A 12,907-nucleotide genomic window follows, 5' to 3' on the forward strand; every position below is an offset into this window, starting at 1 on the left:
CATTTAATGTCCCTGGATTTATATTTTAAGTGGTGTAGATTTATTAGTAGGGAATGAATGTTGCGTGCTTGGTTCAACGGCACAAGACACATCATATGGGGACTTCCGGTGAGGCAAAATGGTGGGCGCCACGGCAGCGAGCAGCTCCTGAAGCCAGCCAGAGCCAACTGCACTACCAGGCTGGCTCCGGGCTGCTGAGACTGCTGCTGCCAAGGGGAAACTAGGGATGCCTGGCATGTCAACTGGCTGACACCCCCCCCCCCTGTGATCCAAATCAAACCGGGAGCGAGAGCGCCCAGCCACCTGGCTGACTGCCCAGCGGTGCTCCGGGGCCAGTAAAAACCCCGGAGCTGATGCAGGGAGAAGGAGAAGGAAGAGAAAGAGGAAGGAGAAAAAAGAGGGGAGCCCTGACCTTGCTGCACCATTGCCACCGCTGAGAAGGAGAGGTAGGAGAGCACCGGGAGGGCAAGGACACGTGGCCAGACCCAGGCCCGACCCAGGCCCAGCCCAAGCCTACTCCATGGCAGCAAGCGCTCCAAGAGAGCAGGCCGGGGCCCGGAGGAAGGCCGAGTAACGGAGGAGACCACAGAAGAGAAGATATTACTTCTTTTCTTTTTAATAATTTTTTTCTCGTAAAAAAAAGGGTGTCCCCGGATTCTTTGAAATAAATCTGGTAACCTTACATAAAGGATGATATAGTAAGCTTCCTTATACTGAATCAGACCATTGGTCCATCTAGGACTAGGTCACTATTGTCTGCACTGATTGGCAGCAGCTCTTCAGGGTCTCAGATGGAGATCTCTCCCAACCCTACCTGGAGGTGCCAGGGATTGAACTTGGGACTTTCTGCACACAAAGCAGATGCTCTGTCACTGAGCTACAGCCCTTCCCATTTAACCGCATTGGCCAGATCTGACCCTCTTCTAGCCTGGTGTTAAGAAAACCCCCAAATTCTCCATCCAAAACCTTGCCTCTGCTGCCTCAGCTATTGGGCCGTCTTATTCTTCCAGTCCAGTCCATGTGTCTTTATTCAGGAGTAGGTTCCACTCTGTTCAGTTTAGTATTACAGCTAGGTATCCCCTATTTATCTTTCCAAGCCCCAAGAAAGTGTGTGCATGGAATCCGTCTGCTTACTTAGAAGTAAGCACCACTGAACACTGTGGAGCTTACTTTAGAGTAAGCGATATGTACAGGGGTTCTTTATGAGTGTGTGATATATATATATGCATCAAACCATTTTCTGTTTTCTGAGATAAATATTTTTTGGGGAAAGCGGTTTCAATTTTATCACAAAATATCAACGTACAAAGTTGGGAGCAATAACAAATGAAAATCTTTTTTTTAAAATAGCATTAAAACCCCTCTCCATCTTTTTTTTAATTTTTATTACAATTTGCTTCAGAACGTCTTTAATTAAGCTGGTCTGGAGTTAATGCACATTTATAACATGCATGCATATTATATATGCATAATGTACATATTTCTCATTTCTGAGTTATGCAGGGAAAGCTTTTTTCATCTCAAAACATTAAGTTTCTCAACATACAAAAAGTGGGGAAAAAACCAATATGAAGTTATTTTTAATAATAAATACAGCAATGGCGATGAGAGGATTCCCCCACTCCCCCCACAAATTCACATCAGGACCATTTCTGGTGTTTTTGTGTGTGTTTTTAAACTGATTTCGAATAACCTAAAAATTAGAATTTAAAAAGAGGTTCCAGCGCTGTGCTTTCATTTTTAAGGCGATACAGTTTCTGTGAGGAAACTTTCGCTGAGGAAACACTCCTGAAATGTTTTTATTTTATTTGGGCGCGAAACTCCTGTCCCCTCCCCCGCCTCCCCCTCACTTCACAACCACAAAACGGTCGCTACACCCAAGAAGGCGCACGCGCGAGAGCCGCCGTCGAATAAAACGACTGCCGCGAGCCGTCGCCAAGGCAACAAGGGAGGAGCGATTTCGCCGAAGCCCGCCAGCTCGCGCGAGGAACTGAGCGCGTGCGCACAAAGAGATTAGGCAGGCGAGAGTGTGTGCAGGAGGGGAAAGCGATGGAACCATAGAGCTTCTGTTGGGTGGGCAGAGGGGCCGGAAGTAGTGTGTTGTCGCAGCAGAAGTGACGCGTTCCGTCACTCCATCCCTTTGTTTATTTCTTCCTTTCTAAAGCCGGACCCGTTCGCTGCTGGTCGGTCGGTCGCCGCCATGGCTCTGGAGACGGTGCCCAAAGACCTGCGTCACTTGCGGGCCTGCCTGCTCTGCTCGCTTGTGAAGGTGAGTGAGTGTGTATGTTGTCCGGTTCCACTTCCGGATAAACCGGAAGCCCCTGTTTTTAATTACGGGGAACCATCCTGGAGGGAGCCAGTGTGGATCCTTTGCCCCTGGGGATCCCCCTACAAAGCAGGGTGGGGGAGCTCCTTCTGTTCCCCAACCCTTGTTGCCTGTTCACGGTGTGCTTCCAGACCATGGAGCTTCTGGTTTAGCCATTGTGGCTCATGGCAGAATTTGCTAGAGTTATTACTGTACTGTATTTAATTAAAGTAAATAATAATTTAAAAAATTGTCCAGTTTTCCCCCAGCACCTTAGACACCAACTAATAAGTATTTAATTACTTATTGTGTTGAATGTATATGTCACTTTCTCTTCCAAAGTTCTCAAGGGGGTGTACATGGTTCTGCCCCTCCTCATTTAATCCCCACTACAACCCTGTGAGGTGAGCTAGGCATCGAGCCTCATGGCCGAGTCAGGGATTTTAACCCTTGTCTCCAAGGCTCTAGTATAACAGTCTGACCATAACACCACCACTGGCTCTCAGACTTAACACTCTGTATGAAGGATCCCTTCTGGGGCAGGACCTTGAGACTCTTTGGAGGCCAGTTCCCCAGTCTTGTCAGCACCCGGACCCTGTCCTGATAGTGATGTCCTATCACTATCGGGGCAAAGATTCTGAAAATTTTATTTTGACAGGTCTTTAGCCTGACTTGACTTTATTTACAACTCACCTAATAAGTGGATAGATGTATGAGAGGTGCATGCCATTCATTATTTATTTATTTATTTATTTACTTATCAATAAAACAATCACAATAAACCAAGCGCCCATATAATACATTTTGATTTGGCCACAGGGTTGGTGTCTGGATTGGTTTCATGTGCTTACTTTTTTGTTTTTTTTACAAGTTTTAGAAATGTATTTACTTATAATAATTCTCATTAGTTGCCTTGTGAGGAAATAATGGAATGATTCCTTGAAAAGGTTGTGCTCCAGCAGGTTTTTTTGTTTGTTTTATTCAACCTCTAGTTGTAGAAACTTCCTTTCGAGTTCCTTTTCCTGATTTAATTTCATCTTGCTCTTCAGACCATTGACCAATTTGAGTTTGATGGTTGTGACAACTGTGACTCCTACCTGCAGATGAAGGGGAACCGTGAGATGGTTTATGATTGCACCAGCTCTTCCTTTGATGGGTGAGTCTGCTTGCTATTATTATTTATTGGATTTCTTACACCTGCTTGACCAGAAGGTCCCAATGCAGCATACAACAATACAGTCATACCTTGGAAGTCGAATAGAATCCATTCCAAAAGTTCTTTCGAGTTCCAAAACGTTCGGAAACCAAACTGCAGCTTCTGATTGGCTGCAGGAATCAGCCTGCAGCCAATCAGAAGTCGTGGAAGCCCCGTCGGACGTTTGGGTTCCAAAAGAACGTTTGCAAACTGGAACAATCACTTCCGGTTTTGCGGTGTTCGGAGCCAAAACGTCTGAGTTCCAGGGCATTTGGGATCCAAGGTATGACTGAATAAAAATGCAATATTTACTTAAAAGAACTTATAGAAATCCCTCCCAAAAAAAGGTTGGCTAGAGCAGGGGCCACCCATGTGCCTGCAGTCTTCTCTGGCATTCACATCGTACTGCAGCGGATTTTTTTCAGTTAACCACACCCAAACCACACCCAGCTGTGATGCTTTAAGACAGCTTTGCTTGGTTAGAACAACAGCAGCTGCTTAGGAACCCAAAGAAGTGGAGTCCATAGGCCTATAAGTTACATGGGCTTATATAGAGGCATTATGTTTACACATGTGTAGAAATTTAAGTCATGTAATAAGCAGAGGTTGCAGTTAGCTAACAACCCTATCAAAAGAGGAAAAGTAACATTGCAGAACAAGGTCATAGATTCATCTATTAGCAAATTCCTTCATACTTCTTCACAGACATCTTGGCTTACAACATCCTTTCACCCAATATCCTCTTCACACTGCCTTTACATCTTAGGCTATCTATCAATACCTTTTCTACCACACTACTCATCCCTTGCTGATATTAGGCTTGGGGCAAGCATTAAACACACTAGGTTGCAATGTCTGCTTGGCTGTGGTGTGGCACCCACAGCCATTTTTCTGGTAGGGTTTTTTGGTCATTTGAGTGTAAGCAGCCAATGACAAGACCAAGGGTTTTTTGACTGGTGTCTCTTCATCCAGCTGAATGACCATGAAAATGATAGCAGGGCAATTATCCATGGTATGCAGTGTTAAGTAGGAAGCCAAGTTCCTTAGAGATGCAAGATGTTGGAATGAGCTGGGCTCATGTGCAAGGGGAGGCAACTGACACAGGCAAAGAGGAGCAGTTGCCTACCTCTCAGCCTAATAATTCTCCCTACATCTGGATTGTGTAACTGAGCCCCGTGGCCTCTTGTATGGGACAGGAAAAGAATCAAAGAGTTGCCCTCTCCTCTGCCTAGAAATAATAGACAAGTTCAGGAAACCAGTGAATTTAGGTATGAAAAGATGATGCTACTGTTTTCAAAATTCAATGATGGTTTCCGAGTCAGGAAAGAGATTTTGTTGCTGAACTAAACCACCCATCTTCCCAGGGCAATGGCCATGCTTTCCAGGGCTGATGGGAGTTAGTGTTCAGCAATACCTGGGGGGGCCAAAGATTCCCCACACCTGCTTTAGACACATAATAGAGTAGTAGCCCTGTTAGTATATTAGCCCCAAGAAGGCAAGTTCCCAAGAAGGCTGGAATACTGGTTGCTTTTGATCATTCTTGGTGCCTTTGTGGGCATTGGATGTATGCAGTGAGGAGAGTTCATTGGCAAAGCATGTGCTATGAAAATCTCCAGATAATGAGCAGGAAATTACTTTTGTTTAAGACCTCCTGAGAGTTGCTGCCAGTCAAAATAAACAGTGCTGGGTTAGATGGACCCATTGTATAAAGCAGCCTTGTACAGTGGTACCTCGCAAGACGAATGCCTCGCAAGACGAAAAACGCGCAAGACGAAAGAGTTTTTCGTTTTTTGAGTCGTTCCGCAAGACGAATTTCCCTATGGGCTTGCTTCGCAAGACGAAACGTCTTGCGAGTTCTTGTGAGTTTGTTTCCTTTTTCTTAAAGCCGCTAAGCCGTTAATAGCCGTGCTTCGCAAGACGAAAGAACTGCAAGACGAAGAGACTCGTGGAACGGATTAATTTTGTCTTGCGAGGTACCACTGTACATTCAAGGTCAACAAGCAGTGTTCTCTGTGGATGAGTGAGGTGAGGGACCCTTTCAGGCTGAAACCCAAGCGTGCCTCATCCTCAGAGTAAGCGTAGTTGGTGTGACATGTTCCTGCAGTTCTAACTCTCCCTGTCCTCTTGCAGCATTATTGCCATGATGAGCCCTGAGGACAGCTGGGTCTCCAAGTGGCAGAGAATCAGTAAGTCCACCCCTTTGTGTCCTCTCGCACTCCGCCTTCAGCATAATTATGGCAAATGAAAAGGCAGATTAACCCTGTTTCTCTGGAATTGGCTGTAAATCTTCAGGCGGTTTGCTGTTTCCTCTGTGTTTCCCTTTTGGTCTGCTACCATTTGCAATTGAAGCAGCTTTTTATAACCTCTTCCATTGTTTTGCCACACACACCTGGGGACCTTCCACACACCCCCCCCAAATCCTATTACAGTGGTACCTCGGGTTACATACGCTTCAGGTTACAGACTCCGCTAACCCAGAAATAGTACCTTGGGTTAAGAACTTTGCTTCAGGATCAGAACAGAAATCATGCTCCGGCGGCGCGGCGGCAGCAGGAGGCCCCATTAGCTAAAGTGGTGCTTCAGGTTAAGAACAGTTTCAGGTTAAGAACGGACCTCCAGAACGAATTAAGTACTTAACCAGAGGTACCACTGTATTACTTTCTTTAAACCCTTTTTGCAGTGGTTTGATTCTCAGTTTTCCTCACAGCAGCCCTGTGGGCTTACCAAGGTGGGGAGTAAGAGTGTTTTTGTCTGTGTTTCTTCATTGCCGTTCAGGATAGCCCAGGCTCCCTTTTCATAAAGTTGTTGGTTTAAGAAGTTCTAACCAGAGCGTGTTCTCTTCCCCCAGGTAACTTCAAGCCCGGTGTGTATGCAGTGTCTGTGACTGGCCGCCTGCCCCAAGGTAACTTGCCAGGCTTTTAGTAAGAATTAAAAGTCTTTCCTTGCTCACGAAGATAAGCTGCTCAGTCAGGCCCAAGGGGACCCTTTTAGTCCAGCATCCTCTTCTGGCCACCTAGATCCTCTAATGAGAAGCCAACAAGCTGGACATGAGGTCAACCTGGGTTGATAACCTCAGATATTTCCACCATTTTTGCTACTGAACCTGTGCTCATCTGGGCATTTCTGTCTTGAGGGGAAGAGCTTGCATAATATCACTAGAACTCATGGACATTTAATGAAGCTGAATTTTGGAAGTTTCAGGACAGACAAAAGAAAGTCATCGTGCAGTGCATAGTTAAACTATGGAACTCACTCCCACAGGAGGTAACGATGGCCAGCAACTGGATGGCTTTTAAAAAAGCATTGAGGAAAGGGCAATCAATGTCTACCATCCTTGATGGCTATGCTCTGCTTTCACAGTTGGGGGCAGCAATGCTACCAGTTGCTGGAAACTGCAGGAGTGCTCTGGTGCTCAAATCCTGCCTGAGGGTTTCCCAGAAAATGTGTTTGCTTGGCATTGTGCGAACAGGATACTGATCTCGATGGGCCATTGGCCTAATCCAGCAGGCTCTTCTTATCTTATTTTATGTATATAATGGGGGAGGAAAAGGAAGAACTAGGCTTACAGAAAGAGTATAATTGGTCACCATGATTAACCTTGCAGCTGGTTAGGAAATTTGCAGTTTCAGGATGTGATGCTTGCACGCAGAGATGTAGATAAAACCCACTATGACAAAGCTTTGGGAATAATCTTTTTCTTGGGTTTTGCTAATTAGCTAGCTGCAGGGTTGCTAATGCCACATACCTTTTCCTTTTACTTCCTTGCCTCTTCTCCCCACCCCTTAAACATATGTCATGCTTTTTTATTGCTGCAGGCATCGTCCGGGAACTGAAGAGTCGCGGTGTGGCCTACAAGTCTCGGGACACAGCCATAAAGACCTAAGGAGGAGGCGTTCCCACCCACCCCTCAATTGATGCCCACACAGGCCTCCATTTCAGAAGAGACTCCTGCTCAGAACTGGCCTAACGTTAAGAAACAAAGATCTCTTTGTGGGTGTGGGGTCTTTGTCTGGGGATCAAGAGTGGACTGACTGCACCATCCTCCTCCCTGCTAGCTGAGCTAGAGAGGGGCCTTCCTGAGAGGCTGTAAGTAGGAGCGGCAGAAGTTTAAGTGTTGGCGATTTCTGTAAATATGCCTAATAAATTTGGTTATGGTGTCAGAAATTCACATCCTGACGTTTGCTGTTTCCCTTGCCATCTGCAAAACATATAGAGCTGAAAGTGGGGGTGGTGGGGACTTCTGTTAAGCATGGACTTAGGCAGCAGGTTTTGTTCTGATATGGATGTGCTATTTTTTGTGTGGAAAGTGGCCCTCTAGATTGCTGGACTGCACTCCCATCAGCTGCAGGCAGGATGGCCCATGGTCCCAGAGAATGAGGTGTTGTCCAGCAGCCCCAAGAGCCTCTACTTAGTTAAGGTGTGCTGGGGAGGGTGACCAACGATAATTAAGGGCCTGGAAACCAAGCCTTATGAGGCAGGGTTGAGGGAGCTGTGTATGTTTAGCCCGGGGAAGAGGTGAGATGAAGAGGGTGTCACGTTACTGCTGTCCCAGAGGGGCAGCAGGGGAGAACCCAAACCAGTGGGTTCAAATGACAAGAAAGGAGATTCCGATGAAACATTAGGAAGAACTTTCTGAGGGAGCTGCTTGACAGTGGAACAGGACCACCTCAGAAGGTGGTGGAATCTGCTTCATTAGAAGTTTTTAAACAGAGATTGGATGTCCACATGTTAAAGATTCTTTAGCTGTGATTCCTGCATTGTAGGGGGCTGGACTAGATGACCCCCGGGGATCCCTTCCAACTCAGTCCCTTCCAACTCTGCAATTCCATGATTCCAAGGTTTTCGTCTTGTTTTAAATGTATTTGCTGTTTTGTGTTTTTAGTTATTTAGTGTGCAAATCGTCGTAAGACAGTTACTTATAGAAGGTGATAAATCAATTGGTGATGATGATAATGATTTAGAAATCTTGAACATGGCAAAAGACATTGGGAAATGAGCATAAATTGAAATAGTTTGGGTAGAAATGGATGCATGACCAGCACTGTATTTCTAATGATGGCCACTAGGAGGCAGTACAGGACTGTTCCTTGGAGCAACTGTCTATAGCAGGGGTCAGCAAACTTTTTCAGCAGGGGGCCGGTCCACTGTCCCTCAGACCTTGTGGGGGCCGGACTATTTTTGTGTGTGTGGGATGAATGAATTCCTATGCCCAACAAATAACCCAGAGATGCATTTTAAATAAAAGCACACATTCTACTCATGTAAAAACACGCTGATTCCCGGACCGTCCATGGGCTGGATTTAGAAGGCGATTGGGTCCCCAGGCCTTAGTTTGCCTACCCATGGTCTGTAGCCTTCCAACCATAAACCGATTTTATATTTTTATCACCCACAGTGACCCTTGGCTCTTGAATTCTTCTGGTTTTTGAAGAAGTGATTACGGTCATTACATCACACAACTTCCAGCCATATCTGTGGAACAGGAGTGGGGAGTATTGCGGCCCTCCAGCAGTTACCAGACTCAAACTCCCACCAGCCCCTTCAGCCAGCATTGTCAGGAATGATGGGAGTTGTAGTCCAGCAACATCTAGAGGGCCCCAGATGTTCCCCACACCTGCCATAGAACTTCTCTTTGACACAGTATTTCATAACTTTTTCCCCTTTCCCTTTGTAGCCACTTGGGGCAGGTATTCAGCTGTAAGTGAGACTTGACCAAGGCCACAGAGTTTCATTTATTTCTAAAAATACCGTATTTTTCGCCCAATAGGATGCACTTTTTCCCCTCCAAAAATGAAAGGGAAATGTGTGTGCGTCCTATGGGGCGAATGCAGGCTTTCGCTGAAGCCTGGAGAGTGAGAGGGGTCGGTGCACACTGACCCCTCTCGCTCTCCAGGCTTTGCGCAGATCTCCGCAAGCCGTGGGAGCCCGCACCGGGCTCCCGCGGCTTGCGGAGAGTTGCCAGCATGCCGAAGGCTGGGAGTGCTGAGCTCAGCACGCCCAGGCTTCGCACAGCTCTCCTCCAAGGCGCGGGAGCCCAGCGCTGGACTCCCACGGCTTGCAGAGAGTTGCCTGTTATGGGGGCTGGGGTCGGGGGAAGCTCGGGCCTGGGGGGGGAAATAATTTTTTTCCCCTTTATTTCCCCCCAAAAAAACAAGGTGAGCCTTATGGGACGGTGCGTCCTATAGGGCGAAAAATACGGTACTTATATACGGTACTGGTATGCCATGAAAAATATATATCAAAGTGGTTTACAACATTAAAATCCAATAAACCGTACAATAAACCCTTAAAAAGAGTTGAAAACGCACATCAGTTAATTATTGCGGAAAGGTGTATTCTTAATTCCCTGCTTATGCCTGGAGGAAAGAGAAGTTTCCAAAGTTGGCACAGAAGGCACCTGCTGAATCTTTGTTCGCAGTGTGTTCCACAGGACTGGACCAATGGCACCAAAGGCTCAGTTCCTTGTTACTGTCAAATGAGCCTCACCAACACAGGAAATAGGCAATGATGCTCCTGCAGATAATCTGAATGATCAAGCTCTGGGGTATGAGGGGTTCAGGCCATCCGTGAGGTATTGAGGAATACAAGTCTGTGGGGAGGTGGGACTTGGAACTTGAACCCTGGCTCTTATGATCATGCACCCTTTTCCCCACTGGTGTCCTCAAATTGGTCCTCCTGAGCTCTGGAGCCTTTCCTTGCCCCTATTCTCTCTCAGTCCAAGCACTTAATCTACCCTGGTGATTCAGCGAGGTCCCAGACGTTGCTGAACCCCAGCTTCCATCATGCCTGGCCATTGGTCATAGTGACTTAGGCTGATGGGAGTCCAGCAGCATTGCCCACTTCTGCTTAAAAAGGAGAAGAGGGGGAAAGGAATTGAGAAATAGATATACAGTGGTACCTTGGTTCTTAAACTTAATCCATTCTGGGCGTCCATTCGACTCCCAAAACAGTTTGAAAACCAAGGTGCGGCCCGATAGGCTGCAGGAGCTTCCTGCACTCAATCGAAAGCCACGTTGGATGTTCGGCTTCCGAAAAACGTTCGTAAACCGGAGCCAATTTGTTCAGGAGCCAAGCCATTCAAGTACCAAGGTACCACTGTATTCCCTGGAGCATCCTCTGAACTGGTGACAGATCAGAAAGACCCACACTGCGTTGCAGCTATGGGGGAAGAGGTGCATGGATCAAGGAACTCCACCCACTTAGCATCATGTTGGTGGCAATATCTGTCCATGCACCAAGGCACTCTCTGGTCAGGCACTGGTCCATCTAACTCAGTTTTGTCCACACTGACTGGCAGCAGCTCTCGGGATTCAGGCAAGAGCCTCCAGCTCAGATGTGCTGAAACCCAGGACAGAGGAATAGGGGTCCTTCCACATTTGGGTTCCTGGAAATTCATTCCAAACATTATCCTGGTTCTCATGAAGTGCAAATGAGGTGATTAAAAAAAATTATCGTCCTGGACTGGTCTGCTTCATGGCACAGAGCATGTCTTGACTACTGCCTCATGCAAAATGAATCCTAGTATATGTGAACTCCAGGCTGGCTAGAAGGGTATTTTAAAAGCTAGTGTTTTGTTAATGGTTAGCATTAGACTAGGACCTGAAAAACCAGGGATTCAAATCTCCACTCAGCTGTGAAGCTCACTGGGTGACCTTAGGCCTGTCACTGTCTCTCAGCCTAGCCTACCTCACAGGGTTGTGGGGATTAAGTGTGGAGTGGGGGGGGGGGAGAGAAGAACCAGGGCCAGCACCTTGAGCTCCTTGGAGGAAAAGGTGCAATAGAAATTGAATAAATAAAATATTTAGTGTGGAGTTGCTCCCAGCCAACTCCACTGGGAATCCAAAAGAGTTTGTTTTTTACCAGTTCATTTAAGAAAACAGTGACCTAACTCCAGGGCCCAGGTGGGGAGGGGGGTGTTGGAATTCTGCCTGGGTCAGAGGAATGTGCCACAAGCGTAGGCACCGGCAGATATTCCTGTCGACCTCCCTGCGTCTCCACCACTCTGCTGATAAGCAGGCGAGGTCCGGCGATTCTTCTCAGATGTATGAGAGGAACACACCGTTCTTCCTCTCTCCCCTTTGGTGTCCCCAGGGAGGGGAAAGAAGCAGACAGAAAACTATTTACATCATTTATTTCTGCCTCTTACATCAGTACAGAGAATCATGTCTGCACTCAACAACAGCAACAAGAAAACTCCTCCCAAGTACATCCAGTACGGGTCATATGACACACACACACTGAGCTAACATCCGGTGCTCAGTACAGAATGGACTGCCCCTTTGTTCCCATGGCAACAGTCACAAACATCCTGTCTGGCTTTCCAGCCACAAGCAGCTGGCTGAGCTGCTAAAGCCTTTGCTTGCTGCAGCATTGGTGCTTTATGGTAACATACTCCCCCTAAAGTATCAATGTGTGCTGCGAGCAAAGCGTCATCCAGAGAAGAAAACAAACAGTTGTTATATTTATAACATTCCCCTGTTGTTTCAGTTCCACCCTTGGAACTACCCGCCACTGGTTTAACCAATGTACCTCTCTGGTTGTGTGCCTTCGCATTACCTCGGTTAACAACTCTCTGTTGTGCCTTTGTCTCTGACTCAGACACAGCTTCAATCTGTCCTTGGTCGTTTACAATAGCAACATATGCAAGGTTAGCAAACTCCTTTGAATACCTCTTGGGTGGTACACCCTTCGTTGCTCTCTCAGACCTACGTAAGAGGTTCTGATCCTCTGTGCTCACTGGTTCAACCTTTGAACTCTCTGGAGAACCAGTACTAAGCTTAATCAATGGTTCATCCTCCTCTTCTGAGGGTCTAGTCATTATGTGAGATTTCCTCTCAATGACTGTGACAACTGAGCTGTCTGAGCTATCGCTGTCATCATCAGTACTACTGAACTCAATAAGATCAAACTCATCATCATCATCTGAATCGTTTCCTGTGGGAAAAGTTTGTTCTACAACCCGCTCTTGCTCTGGAGCACTCTCTAGGAACTTTGTGAGAATCACCTGACCAGATTCAGACAAAATTACTCTGTAGAGACCCTTTTCATAACCCACAAAAATGCCTCTGGCATTCTTTACTCCACCTGGAGCTTCTGTTCTCACATGAGACCCGAAAACCTTAAAATAGGCAACAGAAGGTTTTCTATTGAACAGCTTCTCAAAAGGAGAACATCCCAACTCTGTTGAGACCTTTCTCAACCACACATGAAGATAGGACGCTAGCGACTCAGCCCAATATTCATGTGGCAAATGTGAACTCAGCAATTGCGCATTCATCCCCTTTTGCAATTCTTTGTTCACTTTTACACAGACCCCTCTGTTCCACGCTTCTTGCGAAACTGCCACTTTGTGGTCTATCCCTTTTCCATCCAGGAACTTCTGAAACTTCTGTAACAGAAAAACTTGC

At 46.6% G+C, this 12,907-nt stretch overlaps 1 protein-coding gene across 1 annotated transcript; it reads left to right on the plus strand.

Moving 5' to 3' along the window:
- Nucleotides 1–2,094: 2,094 nt before the first annotated feature.
- On the plus strand, nt 2,095–7,668 carry SUPT4H1 (SPT4 homolog, DSIF elongation factor subunit). Its single transcript, XM_080982309.1, has 5 exons — nt 2,095–2,269; nt 3,355–3,461; nt 5,631–5,686; nt 6,349–6,402; nt 7,316–7,668. The coding sequence occupies exons 1-5, from the start codon at nt 2,201–2,203 to the stop codon at nt 7,381–7,383; spliced, it is 354 nt and encodes a 117-aa protein (XP_080838435.1). The 5' UTR covers nt 2,095–2,200; the 3' UTR covers nt 7,384–7,668.
- The last annotated feature ends 5,239 nt before the right edge of the window (nt 7,669–12,907 follow it).

Source organism: Podarcis pityusensis (genome assembly GCF_964106645.2).
Source record: "Podarcis pityusensis genome assembly, chromosome: 15".
Taxonomy (NCBI): Eukaryota; Metazoa; Chordata; class Lepidosauria; order Squamata; family Lacertidae; genus Podarcis; species Podarcis pityusensis.